Source organism: Vulpes lagopus, chromosome 8 (assembly GCF_018345385.1).
Source record: "Vulpes lagopus strain Blue_001 chromosome 8, ASM1834538v1, whole genome shotgun sequence".
Lineage (NCBI taxonomy): Eukaryota > Metazoa > Chordata > Mammalia > Carnivora > Canidae > Vulpes > Vulpes lagopus.
Genome location: NC_054831.1, coordinates 44,173,333 through 44,189,437, shown reverse-complemented (window position 1 = coordinate 44,189,437; position 16,105 = coordinate 44,173,333). Strand labels below are relative to the sequence as shown.

Here is a 16,105-nt window from a genome sequence, read left to right as displayed (position 1 = left end):
GGAGCCTGCTTCTCCCTCTGCCTGTGTCTCTGCCTCTCTCTCTCTCTCTCTATCATGAATAAATAAATAAATCTTTAAAAAAATAAAATAAAATAATCATGGTCATTTCCAACTTTAAAATTCTGAGCTATAAAAAAATACAGATCCCAGTAAGCAGTAATTTTATCTTTTAAAAAACACAAAGTGCTCATTATGTACGGAGCACCACTCATACATTTTACAAATATTTAGTTATTTACTTCTCATGACAACCCTATAAAGTAGGCTGTAACTAGCATGATTCCCATGCTAGTTACAGCCTGTCCCATTCCACAGACAAGGAAACTGCCATAGGTAAACTGAGGCACATAGGTATAAAATAATTGGTCCACTTACAGCTAGTGAATGGCATTGCTAGGAATCAAAGTAAGACAGGCTGCTTCTGGAGTTTCCAAAGAGAGCTTAGGTCTTCTTGTGAAATGCAATTTAGAGTGCTTTCCATTTCTTTCTTTGAAGGTAATATTTCCAAAGGTGTCTATGTTGCCCTGTGGCTTCCTGAGTTTGACTTCTAAAACCCAAGAATATAAATTACGGACGCATTTCCACCTTATTCTTCATGGAACTCCATATTTTAAAAAAATAATAATTGAAATAAGAGTTGAAAGCATACAGTTCTTTTGTGGAGAGATTAGATCTGATTTACAGTCAGGAGAGTAGTAGCCCCTTCTCATTCATTGATTCTACTCCATTCATCGAGGCTGTCTCTTCAGGCCTCTCTTTACTACAAAGAATTCTCACCCTGAGGTCTCAGGCAAATGCAGTAGTCTCAACCTGGAAGGGGAGGAGCATTTTGTCCCCCTCTCAACTTCTGGGGACATATTTTTGCTCATCACAACTTGGCAATGCTCCCAGCCTCTAGTGGATGGAGATCAGGGATGCTGCCAAACCTCCCGTAATGCACAGGGCATCCCCCACGACCAGGAATTGTCTGGCCCCAAATGCCAATTGTGCCAGGGTTGAGAAATGAGTAAATTATGATTTGCTTGGGCACATGATATGATCACTAGAAGTACAGATGCAAAGGAAGGGGTTTTAAAGAGGGTTTCTTGGAAAAATGAAGGCCAGTGGCGATTACCTGGACAGGAACACATGAAATTTTGATGTGCCTCTTTTGAATTTTAGCTCTTGTTTGTTTCTTTGTTTTGAACTACATTAATGTACAGGAAAGACATCTTTATCCCTACCCCCAACCCCACCATGAACCTTACCACAATACAGCCTATATAGTATAGGGCAGGCTTGGGGTACTGACAGGTACAGACATGGCAGGGTCAGAGATAGGGGATTTCATATATATATATATATATATATATATATGTATATATATATATATATATATACACACACACACACACACATATATATATACACACATTTATACAAATACAAATATATACAAATGTGTATATATATATATATATATATATACATTTCATTCATATATATTAGTGTATGTATACATATATATAGAAAATGTTGGTCTTTGTACCTTAAAATGGTTTCTTATGTAACCTTTTCCAACCAGCTGCTCAAAATGACTTCTACGTGTTTAAACTTTCAGGAAGAATACATACACAAGACCCTACAAAATGGGACAGCAAATTGAGGGGAGAGTTTATATTTCGAATTACATATATATTAGATCTATATTAGATATTTTGTATTGCATTATTAAAAACATTATCATTTTTAAAATTGCCCTTCTTCACCAGCTAAATAATAGATGACAATGGCAAACATTTAGTGAGTGCTTACCATTGCTTAGTAGCATACTAAGCTCTTTCCGTTGTTCTCATTTCATCTTCTCAAGGCCCTATGACTGAGAGGTGTTATTAGTATTTCTGTAGTTTAGAAGTAACAGTGACCAGACTCCCCTTGGTTTGAGCATCTGGGGGGTTGGTGACGCCCCTCCCTGAGGCAGGGAGCAGCTGTGGAGGCTGGGCACGGTCTGAGCAGGGGAAGGTGTGATGAGCTGAGGTGCCTAGGGGACTGGGACCAGTATGCGGTCAGGCATGGAGGTCTGGAGCTGACCAGGGACCTCAGCTGGAGACAGAGATGCAAAGTCATCCACATATGCAGGTGTGAAGATCCTGAGAGTGCATGAGGCTACTTAAGGACAGTAAGGAGAGTGGAAGAGGACCATGACTGAACAATAGAGGCCCACATCCAAGAGGCAGGCAGGGAAGGAGCCAAGAGACAACCCCAGGACCCAGGGTAAGCACTCCACACCTTCCAGTTACCCTGGCCTGTTTGTGATTCGCCTTCCACCTTTTAACCTTTCCGAGAAATCTTTGGTTGTGACCCTTCCTTCAACTTGGACCAGTTCTTACTAGAGAAGTTATCTGGATTAGATGCAATTGTTGTGAACAGTTAAAGGCTAAAGACACACCATCTGATTTTTCCAGTACAGATGTATGTGAATTTAAAATTTGTCTGAAATCCTGCAAACTAAGGAAGTCCTTTTAAACAACAACAAAAAAATGTTTACTCTTGGGCCACTGTAGCCATTGAACTTTATTGATTTGCCAGTGGGTCTGACACTCATCCTTGAAACCTTGATCATTAGAACATACAGCTTATTTAAAATTATTTTTCTGGGGATGTAGTATATAATCTGGTGACTGTAGTCAACAATACTGTATAGTATATTTGAAAGTTGCTAGGAGACTAAATCTTAGAAAGTTCTCATTATAAGAAAAAAAAAGTGTGTGGCTGTGGATGTTGACTACTAGACTTCTTGTGGTGATCATCTTGCAATATACATATACATCAAATCATTAGGTTGTACACCAAAAATGAACACAATGTTATACGTCAATTATATCTCAATTAAAAAAATTATTTCACAAATCACACAGTTCCACACATACATCCTCTCCCCCAACAATGACATGCATATGCTTCATTTTCTTCCTGTAGCTAGATCTGTCTGTGCTTAACTGTTTTCCTCCCACACTCCAGCTAATATCCAGGGACAGTTGGTTGTGGGTTTCTGGTCTGGAAGAGAGGCCAGCCTCTCTGTAGCAGCATGACCACTTGGTCGAAGAACAGCTAGAGGGAAAAGCTCAGCAGAGCAGAGGCATGGCCTTCACTGACTCAGCGGTGGCAGGCTAACAGGCACTTGTGGACCTCAAACTACACTGTTTTTCCCTCAGACACCAGAGAGCCCTCCCGCTGGCTGGCTTGTGCTTTTTGAAAGGCCCCACCCTTGCTGAGTTACATACCAGAGTTGTCTGACTGGCATAGCTATCCATCCTGCTCTGCAGAATCTGTTTTGTAAACTCCCCGGGCAGCAGGGAGACCTTTCCCAGGCCCTGCGCTCCTCCCTGCAGAGGAGGACCTCCTGCCTTTGATCCCTGGGTCAGGAGGAGCCTGGAGTCCCGGTGACTTTGTTTCTGAAGGCCTTTGAGCGCCACGCCCAGAACACTCCTTAGCAGACGGGGCTGGATACCTTTAGCCACTGACACTTGAATGGAGGGTGAGAAGTTCAGGCTGCAGGCTTTAATCAGAATCGCATGTTGGAGCTGAATTTGTACCTCTGCTTACTACTCTTCTCAGGGCTTTGGCAGGAATGTTAGAACTATCACAGGAAACTGGCCATTAAATCAGCAGGGGAGACCTCATGACCAGTCTGAGTCTCGTAGCTGGACTGTAAAATAGGAATCTGAAATGTGAGGAAGGGGAGGGTTTTGTTGCTCTCCTGTAACGTCCACAGGTGGAGGGCCTTCTGTGTGTCCCAGAGGGACCTCTGTTACAGTGGAAGTGGAAGCATCTTCTCAGACACGGTCCAGGCCACCCTCCTGTCACACGGTCTGATGCTCCTGGCCATGCGCTGCTCCCAGATCCCAGCCCTCCTAGCGAGCGCGCCGCTGTGCCTTCTCCTGGTCCTTCTGCAGGACCCTAGGCCTGGGCGTTCCCTCTCGTGTTCTCCTGTGTGCTCAGAGCAGTCTGTGTTCCATCCCACTCTGGTTCCGGTTAGCTGGGGGTCCGTGCGGGGACCTTCCACCAGCTTCTAGGTGCTCCGTAGTAAGGACTGTATCTTATTCAAGGGGTTAGCATGGGTGCTTCATGCCCTTGTGCTGAGCAGGAGTTCCCTAAATGTGCGTTAAATTGAACTGGAGCGAGGTACCTGCGTGGCTCAGTGGTTGAGCATCTGCCTTCAGCTCAGAGCATGATCTGGGGGGCCTGGGAGCCTGCCTCTCCCTCTGCCTATGTCTCTGCCTCTCTCTCTCTCTCTGTGTGTCTCTTATGAGTAAATAAATAAAATCTTAAAAATAAAAAATAAATTGAACTGGAGCCTGGAAGAAAATAAGCTGTCAGTTCATAAACTATTTTATTGCTTCTATATGTGAAGAAAATATTATAAGATGACAGATTATTCATTTTCTCCACAAAATAGCTCTTAGCTCAGCTCTTGAAAGAACTCTCTGTGTTTCTGGCCTGGCTTCCACTCTTTCAGGACCCGCTTGGCCCTCAGTTCTCTTCCCTCAGACTTCTCTGAAACTGCTCTGGCTAAAGGCTAAATCAAAAAGGCACATTTGAAGTTGTCTACCACTTACTTTCCCATAACTATTTGGTCTAACTAACCATCTGCTCCCTCCATGGTGCTCAGAATGAGCTCCTAGATGCTCATTCTGTGGCCTTCAGCTAGCTCTGTTGACCTCTTCTGTTTCTGACCCCATCTTCCCCGAGCCTGGCTCCTTCTCACTGGCCCATGCCTTCCACAACTGCAGTTTCCACGGTTCTGAATTCCCTCAGGATGGCTGGCTTAACAACTATGTATCTTCTGTGTATGTTGTCTCTATGCCAGCCATTCCCAAGTGGGTCTGGATGTTATAAAGGCCCCTAAAATCTAACACCTCCAAATCTGAGCAGTTTATTTCCTCCCTCCCAGCTCTCTACCAACTTCCCTAAGTGACTGTTTCCTGTGTTCAGGTGGCACAATGACGAAGCCTAACATCTGGGAGTCATCCTCTATTTCTCCCCCTCCACAGCTTCCACGTGGAAGACCAAATCTTCATCAGCTCTGACTTTCTTCTCTCACCATCTCTCACCCAAACTATCTTAAGCCTGTCCTAGCTGTTCTTCAGCTCATTCGTCATCCTGCCACCACTTAGGTTTGTAACGTGCGATCTAATTACGTTCCTCTCCTGTCTAATATCCCTCAGTAGCTCCCCCTCACCCACAGTTTGCTCTTGACATATTCATTTTGGTTCTTTGTGATCTAGCCCCTGCCTTTCTTTCAGATATTTCCAATCATATACTTGCAATTCCTAGACTAAAGCATGTTATTTAATGTCTATTTGCTTTGCCTGTAATTCTTTTAGTCTAGGTAGCAAATTTCTCTTAGTCCCTCATAGGCTTGCTCAAATATCCTCCTCTGGGAGGTTTTGTCCTTACACATTCAGGAAGTGAGTTGCTTCTTCTTCTATTTATCATATTTATATCGCACACAAGACTGTGAGATCCACAAGGGCACGGACCACATCCTGTTCACCTCTGCATTCCCAGCACCTACCCTTGTTCCGGGTACATAGTACACCATTGGATGAACAAATCTTAACTTCTTTTCTTCTTACCGACTTTCCCATCAGAACCTCAGGTTTCAATAAATAAATAAATAAATAAATAAATATAAAAAAATAAAATAATAAAAAAAAGAACCTCAGGTTTCACTCTTAAAGTGAGAATTATATTTCCCTTTTATTAATGGATTAGTCTTTCCTAAGGATTCTGAAGACAACAGTAGAAATTAACAGGTTCTGGCAGCAATATCGTTGTGACATTTCTTCTGAAAAGATCAAACTGCTTTGCTTACGTTAACATAGAAATCCAGTTTGCTCAAAGCAGAGTGGATAGGCTTTATCACGTGTGATGAATTTTCTCTTTCCCTGGAGAAAAAGGAGAGAAGAAGGAAGCTACCAATTATTGAATAGAATGTGCTAGTGACAGAACTATCCTCTCATTTTCTAGGCCCCCTGAAATTCTTCTTAGGTAGGTAGGACCAGAGAAATCATTGGCAGGAAGAAGTCCTAGTTCCACTGCTAACTAATATGTGGCTCTTTCTGGAAGCTGATCCTCTCAGATCCTTATTCTCTTCATCTGAAAATAAAAGGGTCAGACCAAATTGTCCTCAGAGTCTGCCAAGCTCTAGAATTTCTTTAGCAAACATTTACTGAGTGGATTCACTTTAGCCAATGCCTGTGCTAGGCATTGGGGATGTAAATGAGATGCAGTGCTTAGCCTGTCATATTCAGTGGGGGAGGATAATTCTGTTATTCTGACTATACAAGGTCTATTGCAACTATTTAAAATCAATCACTGATTGGACCTTTATAAACAAAGGTTATAGGTTAAGAAAGAAAAATCTACTGAAATTACCATGTATAAAATTTTCTGCTAGGCCTAATGTGGCTTAGAAGAATAAATTATGGTTTCTGCCTCAAAAGAGGTCTAATCCAGTGGAAGACACACTGTTCATGCAGCAAATAAAACAAATTTTATAATCGAAATTATTATTCATGCAGGAATAATTTTCAGGAAACTAGGGCTAGACCATCTCAGATTATCTGGAGGGTTTAATATTACTTAACAATAAGTTAGAGGTAAGTAAATACCTATGCTAAAGTCTTGTCCTGAATGCACATTGGCTTCATTCATAGCAGAATTTCATAGGGATTTTGAGAAAGTGCTCTGAATACTTCTATTATGTGTCATGTTCTTTTACCTGAGACAGTCAATCCTTAAAGAGGCATTTATATTTCCTCAGGATGTGTGTTTAATCCATTTTGTATTCTTGCAGAGTCTAGCCATTGTTTATCTTACCTGGTGGAAAATAAATCACGTGCTGATGCTACACCATGCTGAAACTGCCTATCTCATTTCAGACCACCATAAAGAGTATTTTCTCTCTTTTTGTCTTTTTTTTTCTTCATCTTAACCCAATTAGCTGTTTTTTTCTCAACATTATTGAGGCATATATGACAAATAAAACTGTAAGATATTTAAAGTGCACAACACGTTGATTTGATACACATTTACATTTTGAAAGGAGTTGAATGGGTGTGTGGATGATATTTGAAATTGTATCCAGAATTCTACCATGCCTTCAATGATGATAGTTTTGTAGATAGGATTGAGAATTAATGAGCAAGTGGGTGAAGAGCAAAAGAAATGCAGATCACTTTACATCAAAATTTCAAAGTTGGGTAAATAAAGTGATTTTTAATTGAATAAAACAAAGACTATGTCTTTAAAAAACAGACTTTTTAAAGAGCCATTTTAGGTTCACAGATAAATTGAGCACACAGTACAGAAAGTTCCTAGATAGCCCTGTGCCTATAGATATACAGCCTCGTCCACTATCAGCATCCCACACAGAGTAGCACATTGCAGTTGACCCTATGCTAACTCATCATCATCACTCAAAGTCCATAATTTGCATTAGGTTTTACTCTTAGTCTTACAAATTCACTGGCTTAAATAAATGTGTAATGATTTGTATTCACCATTATGGAACCATACAAAATAGTTTCACAGCCTGAAAATCCTTTATGCCCTAGCTCTTCAGCCCTCCCTCCCTCCTAACTCTTGATAACCACTGATATTTTTAATGTATCCATAATTTTCCATTTTCCAGATTGTCTTATAGCTGGAATCACACAGTATGTAGCCTTCTCAGATTGGCTTCTTTCACTCAGTAACATACCTTTTTGTGGCTTGACGGCTCAATTCTTTTTTAGCGCTGGATAATATTCCATTGTCTGAATGTATTATAGTTAAATTCTCTGTTCACCTCCTAAAGGATATCTGTTGTTTCCAAGTCTTCACACTTATGAACAAAGCTGCTATAAACATTCCTGTGCAGGTTTTTATGTGTACATAAGTTTTCAACTCATTTGGACAAATACCAAGGAGTACAATTGCTCAATCCTATGGCAAGAGTATGTTTGCCAATAAGAAACTACCAAACTATCTTCCAGAGTGCTGTACCATTTTGCATTCCCAACAGCAATGACTGAGCATTCCTGTGTTCCACATTCTCGTCAGCATTTGGTGTGGTCAGTGTTTTAGAATTTTGTCATTCTAATAGGTGTATCATGTTTGTCTCATGGCTATTTTAATTTGCAATTCTGTAATGACATATGATGGTAAGCATCCTTTTATATTGCTTGCTTGTCATTTGTGTATCTTCTTTGGTGAAGTATCTGTTCAGATTGTTTGCCTATTTTTTAGTTGGGTTGTTTTTTTGTATTGCATTGTAAGAATTCTTCATATATATTAGATAATAGTCCTTTATCAGACATGCTTTTTGCAGATATTTTCTCCAAGTCTATAGCTTATCTTCTCACACACTTGACATTGTCTCTCATAGAGCAGAAGTTTTTAATTTTAATGAAGCCCAGTTTATCAATTGTTTATTTTATAGATCATGCCTTTGGTGTTGTATCTAAAAAGCTTATAACCAAATGTAAGGCCATTTAGATTTCCTTCTATGTTATCTTCTAGGAGTTTTATAATTTTGTGTTTATATCTAGGTTTGTGATTCATTTTCAGTTGATTTTTGTGAAGGATTTAAAGTCTATGTCTAGGCGCATTTTTTTTTTTTTTTGGTGTGTAGAAGTTCAGTTGTTTCAACACAATTTGTTAAAAAGACTATCAGAAAAAAAAAAAAAAAAGACTATCAGTTCTCTGTTGTATCACCTTTGCTCCTTTGTCACAGATCAGTTGACCATACTTCTGTGGGTCTATTTCTGGGCTATTTTATTTCATTGGTATACTTGTCTGTTCTTTTACCAATATCATAGTGTTTTGATTACTTTAGCTTTATAGTAAGTCTTGAAGTTGGGTAGTATCATTCCTCCAACTTTCTTTTTCTGCTTCAATATTGTGTTGGCTATTCTGGATCTTTTGCCTCTCCACCTAAACTTCAGAATCGGTTTGTTGTCTTGTAATTTTTCACTTAATATTGGACATTTTAAGCATTATAATGTATCTGCTCTCAAAATCAGACGTCCCCCCACCAAGATTTGTTACTGTTGCTACTGTTTAAAGACTTTCCTCAACTAGTTCTCTAAAGTCTGAATCCTTTACAATATATTACCAATGAAGTCTCTACTTGGTTAGTTTAGTGGTCAGCAAATGATTGGACAGAGATTTCCTTAAGTGCCTTGAACCCGTAGTATGTCACCCAGCCTTTGCCAAGGGCACTTTGTGTCTATTTGGCTATGGTTTCAATGCTCTAGCAGGAAGTTGATAACTCTGACTTAGCCTCCTTGTGCAGATCAGCAATGCCAGACAGAAGTGAGAAATTAGGACCTTCTTATGCCTTTTCCAGGTATGCACACAGTTGTGCATATGTGCTTGGCCTTCTAGATTCCTAAGAATATGTTAGAACTTTTCTAAAAAGAAAAAAAAAACTCTTCTAAATCCCCTATGGACATCTCATTCCTACAGCTATTCTTTTTACTTCCTTTGGTTCATATCTTGTTTGGCCCAAATGTTGTTACCATTTCAGGCAGATGTGATGTTAAATAATTGCCACTGATCGTTTTTGACAAACACCCTAGGGATAAAAACTGTGTTCAGTGATGAGCTCAGAGTCAGGTTAAATGAAGATAAGTCCTGTGAATGGGGGCATTCAGGGAATTGCCAAACAGCTCAGATAATGACAGTTCTTTAATAATGGAGTTTTTGGGGAGCCAAACTCATTCTGCCCTCTCCAGTGGCTTCTAGGCTGCCAGTTTTTCACAGCAACTCTGATTGTGATCTGTGTTTTTCTAAGCTTCTACAGAACCGAGGAAAGAAACATGAAAATAGGACAAGTTCAGATGTCTCCAACTTCATTGTTCTTACATAAATTCAACCATTTTTCTTAGTCCTTGAATTGTCTCGAGCCTTTATTAATTTCCAGAGTTCTTAAAAAGTTGATTTTGATAATTATTGCCAATATTATTCTTGCTTTTATAGAGGACCAGGGTGTTAGAGATTTTTATTCCACCATTCTCACTGATGTCACTCACTTACAGTATTTTTTATTTAGCTTTACTGAAATATACTATACATTCAAAATAATTCACCAACTTAAAATATACAACTTGATGAATTTTGCCAAATATATACAGTTATGTAACTATCAACAATCACAATATAGAACATTCCATTATCTCAAAAAGTTCTCTATTGCTAGCATTTGGCAAACACTGAACTATCTTCTGTCACTACAGTTCTACCTTTCCTAAAATTTTGTATAAATGCAAATATATAGTATATGCCTGACTTCTTTCACTTAACATAATGCCTTTGAGACTCATCCATTCTGTTGTATGTATCAGTAGTCAGTGCCTTTGTATTGTTGAATATTTCATTATACATATATACCACAATTTTTATTTCTATTTGCCAATTAAGGGACTTTTGGGTTATTTGCACTTTTTTGGTTATTTGCCAAATAAATCTGCTGTGAACATTCAAGTATAGGTCTTTATATGAGTGTATGATTTATTTTATCTTGGATATAAATAACTAACAGCAGAATTGCTAGGTCCAATGCTAAGAATATGTTTAATTTTATAAGAAATTGCTAAATTATTTTCCAAAGAGGCTGCATCCTTTTGGAAGCTTCAGTGGTTCTATGTCTTTGCTAAAACTTAATATTTTCAGTGGTTTTAATTTAGGCACTACAGTGTATGTAGTGGTGTCTTACTATTTTAATTTGTATTTCTTCCGTGACTACTGATGCTAAACATCTTTTCATCTGCTTATTTGCCATTTGACTATCTTCTTTTAGAACTATATGTTCAAATATTTTGCACATCTTAAAAATCAGACTGTTTGACTTATTATAGAATTTATTATGGAGTTCTTAATGTATTCTGGATATAAGTCCTTTATGAGATACAGATTTTGCTAATATTTTCTCCAAGTAGAGGAGCAGTTCTTAAGGTACCAGCGAATATCTGAGTTTAGGGGAGATAAAAAGACCTAAATCTAGGTAGTCAAATCTCATTTGAGTCTCTAGTTTTAAAAAATAATAAATGAACTTCTGTTTGTGTCAGAAAGTATAAAGCATATTCAGGTATGTGGTATATAAAGGATGAGCCCTTTGAGGCTTTTGTATATGTAGTAGATCAAAAACTTTTGCATGCAATAAAAAGGTTTGTTTGTACTTCCAAACTATAATGAAAGAACAAGGTCATTAGAAAAGCATATTTTACAAATAACAGGCAACCCTTACCTAAACAAACTTGTTACAGAGCTGCCAAATGAGCAATGTGGACTTATTAAGCTCTTATGATTTCATTATATATCCAAGTGAGAATGTATATATAAAATTTACCTCACATACTACTCTTAGCTCTTACGCAGCAATGTTAACATATATGGAACTGGCCAAAAAGATAGGCTGTCAGTTATAAGAGCAAAGGCCAAGCCTATGCTAAAGATAGCTTCAGACTAAATGATCAGTTTCTAATCCAGGGTTGCTTATTATATTTGACACTAATTAATGTGTAGTCAGTGGTTAAACTGGAGATGGCTGAAAATGAGGGAAGTCATCAAATATTTTTAAATAAATGAGTGACATGAGAAAAAGTTGAGAATGGAACCAGTTTCAATGTTAATAAGCATTTGAAGTGGTAGTGAAACCAATTCAAAAGCTATTGCCTGACTTTAGGTAAAAGATAAGAAAGCACCAAAGTAGAGCCCAAAGAAAGGCAAGACTTCAAAAATTTACCATGGATAGGGCAGCCTGGTTGGCTCAGTGGTTTAGCACTGCCTTCAGCCCAGGGTGTGATCCTGGAGACCCGGGATGGAGTCCCACATCGGGCTCTCTGCATGGAGCCTTCTTCTCCCTCTGCCTGTGTCTCTGCCTCTGTGTGTGTGTGTGTGTGTGTGTGTGTGTGTGTGTGTGTGTCTCATGAACAAATAAAATCTTTAAAATAAAATAAAATTTAAAAAAATACCATGGATGTATAATTGATAGGACTTGGTGATCAAATGAATACAGGTCTTAAAGAAGTGTCAGGGTGATTCCATTTTACAGTTTGGGTAGCCTACTTGGTGATGCTCTTAATCAAGATAAGACATTAAGTAGCAGAAACAGGTTTTGAAGAGAATACAATGAACTCAGTTATGGAAGTTGAGTTTGAAGGGCCAGCAGAACCCCACAAATGGGTGAGATTAATGAGCAGTTAGATATGTAACTCTGGGCCTCAAGTGAGGTAGGCTAGAGTAAGAGGATTAGGTATCATCAGAGTCTAATTTATTTTAAGATGGGATAAGATTCTTCAGTATATTCATACAGAGTAAAAAGAGCAAAGACTAAATTCTAAAAAATAGTAGTAGTTAAGGGGCAAGTACTGCTTGGTGACAAGAAAGAGACAGTGTTTAGAGACATGAGAGAATTCACAATCTTGAATGCCAAAGAGAAGAGTTTCAAGGAATGGAGAGTGGTAATTAGTACTTATTGCTACAAATAGGTTCTTTACTAAAAAGAAGATATGGAATTTGATGAACAAAAAGTCATTGGTCAAAACTGGAAGCAGCCTAAGTGTCCATCAGCAAAAGAGTATGCAAACCAATTGTGTATCTTCATACCATGGAAAACTACTCAGCAATTTTTAGGAATGATTACTGCTATACTCAACAAACTAGACCAATCTCAAAAACATTGTGTTGACTGAAAAAAAAAAAGCCAGAGACACAAACATACATACCATGTGATTTCCATTTTTATGATAATCAAAATTGGCAATATCAGTCTATTGGTGATAGAAATCAGAAAGAGGATGCCCCTGGGTGTGGTGGGAAGGGATGTGGTGGTGAAAAGAATTGATGGTAAAGGAGCACAAGAGAACTTTCTGACATGAAAAAATTTCTTTACTTTGTTTGAGGGTAGTTAAAATTGCCAAAACTCATTGAGCTGAAGATTTAAAGCTGATGTATAGCTAGACTACAAAAAAAAAAAAAAAAAAAAAAAAGATGGGAGATTGAATATCTGAATTTTCTTGCTTTCTAAATTCTCACTGATTTAGAGAGATTCCTTTACAAAAGCAAATGTCTGTACAAAGAGTCACCACAGCTACAAAGTTTTCAAAGCAGAAAAACAGAAAAAATGTAGTAGAGAACCTGGTTAGCCCAAGAAATAAAAGCTAAGTGGTCAGTGAAGTAAGTCATAAACTAACTCAATCTGTACCATAATAATACTAAAAAGCTCCAAAATGAGGAATGGCATTTAAGGTAGGCCAAAAAGGAGAAGATTGTTTGAAATTCCTTTTTAAAGTAGGTAGAGCGCTCAGTTTACTCCCCCAATTTATATCTAGGTGATTTTTCTTCCCCACATCAGTACAAAACTAGAAGTTTATTCCTTGGAGAGCTTAAAACAGAAGGACACCAGACATAGCTGAGACACTTAATTGAAAGTGACACTTAATTGACACTTAATTAAGTGAGACACTTAATTGAAAATAGGGACTTCACTGACAGTCTACTTATGCTCCAAATATTGATGTTCTTGGGCCTCTTTTGTAACTCAGCTCCAGAATGTCAGAAAACATACTCCAAAAGAATCTGACAATCTGAATACTGAGAAATTTGATCAGCCCATGATAATAAAATAAAATGGAACAACAGAAAAAAAAACAACAAGAATAGGTCAGATGGCTCTGAGAGAGGGGTCATCAGGAAATTAGATTAGTAGATTAACACACTTAGGGAATTAGATAACTAAGGAAGTGTTTGAGTTCGAATTTAGGAAGAAATATATTGAAAACTAAGGAAACAAACAGGAGGCTTATCAACTCCTGGGATAATGAAAAGTTGAGAATGGAAGAAAAAGTAATCAGAGTACAAAATACATGTGACAGCGTTTACATGGTCAATAATAAATGTAATAAACACTATTGATATATTAAAAAATTATGAAATTATTGGGAAACCTGAGTGGTTCAGTTGGTTAAGCATCTGCTTTTGGCTCAGGTCATGATCTCAGGGTCCTGGAATCAAGCCCCACATCAGACTCCCTGCTCAGCAGGGAGTCTGCTTCTTCCTCTCCCTCTGCCCCTCCCTGCGGCTCATGTGTGTGCGCTCTCTCTCTCTCTCCCTCTCTCTCTCTCTCTCTCTCTTTCTCTCTCTCTTTCTCACACACTGTCTCTCTCTCAAATAATAAATATTTTTTAAAGTTAGGAAATTATGACATAACTATAAGACATATAGGGTATGAATGTCTGTGGGGGAGGTAAGGGATGAGAAAATTAAATTTCATCATTAATAGAACAGAGTCTATAAATAATTATTTGAACTGAAAAATCAAGAATTAACAGCATAAATAATGTTGTCAGAGGTAAATGCCAACAAAAGAGACAAGTGAAAGAGTTGCCTCCAAAGAGGAGTAAATGGAAAAGGACAAGAGGGCTGTAATGTTTGATCTCTAAACTGTATGTATTCAATATCTATGATTTTTAAAAAGTAATCAGGTAAAACAAAACAGTAAAGGTATTTGCAAAAAGCATTTTATGAAATCATATTATAGTGGATTGAAGAGTGAATGAATGAAAATTGAGGCCGTTCTCAGCAAATTGAGTAGTATAAGGAAGGGAATATCAGGGTAGGTAGCATAGTTGCTTGATGAAAAAATTAGGATTGAAGGGAAAATTAATAGTTTGTGTGATCATGATTATTTAGGTAGTTAACTAATTGATTAGTCAATTTGCTCAAGACAGGGATAAGCTTCAAAAGAAGAAAGCAGTTGAGAGAACCTGCTGAGGTAAGGGAATGAATGAGATACCACAGTCCCAGATGAAGTGATGGATGTTGAAATCAAAACACGGTTAAAGGGTTAGCTTTGAAAAAGAATAGGAACATCATTTTTTATGATGAAGGAAAGGATTATTAAAAGAATTGCTGTCTAATAGCTTATATTCATCTATATTTTCTCACCGGCAGTGGTGGCTAAATCCCCGGTTGAGGGGTTGGAATACTTTTCACAATCTGAGATTGGGAGCCAACCAGAGAAAAAAATGAAAGGAATGCTGGGTAGCAATTTTGGGAGCCCAGCTGAGGCTGAAAATCAAAATGTACTTATTCGTCAGCACGGGCTGCCATAACAAAATACCACAGAGTGAGTGTCTTAAACAACAGACATTTATTTTCTCACAGTTCTGGAGGCTGGGAAGTCCAAGATCAAGGTGCCAGCAGGGCTTGGTTCCTGGTAAGCACTCTCTCTCTCTCTGACTAGCAGACAGCCACCTTCTCACTGTGTTCTCACATGGTAGATTGAGAGAGAGCCAGCTCTCTGGTGTCTCCCCTTATAAGGAACCAATTCTGTTGGATCTAGGCTCTTTGCTATGATCTCATTTAACCTGTTACTTTTTAGTCCACATACAGTCGTGCTGGGGGTTAGGGTTGCAATATATGAGTTTTGGTGGGGACACAATTTAGTCTGTAGCCCATATAATTCAGCACTGAGTTATTTTTCCCTCTGTACCCCACAGCCCAAGAGCAGGGGTGAAGGTTGAGTTGATCCAAATTTGGGGGCTAGCATGATCAAGGTGGCAAATTTGGGGGCTGAGGAAAGCAGAGCTAAAATGACTGCTCGTGGTTTCCAAGAATAGTGGAAAGGGAAGCCAGGAAAAGACTGAGCGGGGATTGACAGGCTCCACAGAGGAGTCCTCTCAATTCTGGAGGACCAACAGGAGCGCTTGGATAGCACATCTTGAGTGGGTGCAGTACTTTCTTGGGACGTAACTTCTTGTTCCTGCACTTTCAACTGTGTTGGCAATAAATGAGAGTTATCAAACTGAAAAGAAAATTTAGGTTTATTAGTGGTAGCAATCATCACCTTTTTCTTTCTTTTTAGACGACTAAATACATTGAACAAGTGTGCCTCAATGAAACTTGATGTGAACTTCCAAAGGAAAAAGGTAAGATCATGATTATATGATCTTGCTAAGATCATGATTATATTAACAAAAGAAGCTTGTGTTCATAGATTAAAAACGTGAAACCAAGCAAAATTCTGAAATACCTGAACAACTATATCTGTTCTCCAAATATCCCATCTTATAAT

At 38.4% G+C, this 16,105-nt stretch overlaps 1 protein-coding gene across 10 annotated transcripts in view; it reads left to right on the top strand.

The window, feature by feature from the left end:
• STARD13 (StAR related lipid transfer domain containing 13) overlaps positions 1-16,105 on the top strand; it is a 404,789-nt gene that overhangs the window by 351,554 nt on the left and 37,130 nt on the right. For 8 of the 10 annotated variants that reach the window (XM_041766443.1, XM_041766442.1, XM_041766440.1 and 5 more), the window contains one exon: positions 15,896-15,959. In XM_041766443.1, the coding sequence (XP_041622377.1) occupies positions 15,896-15,959 (64 nt within the window). Of the gene's footprint in view, positions 1-15,007; positions 15,158-15,195; positions 15,248-15,895; positions 15,960-16,105 lie in introns of those variants that run through there. The other 2 variants (XM_041766449.1, XM_041766450.1) reach the window with 2 other exon arrangements.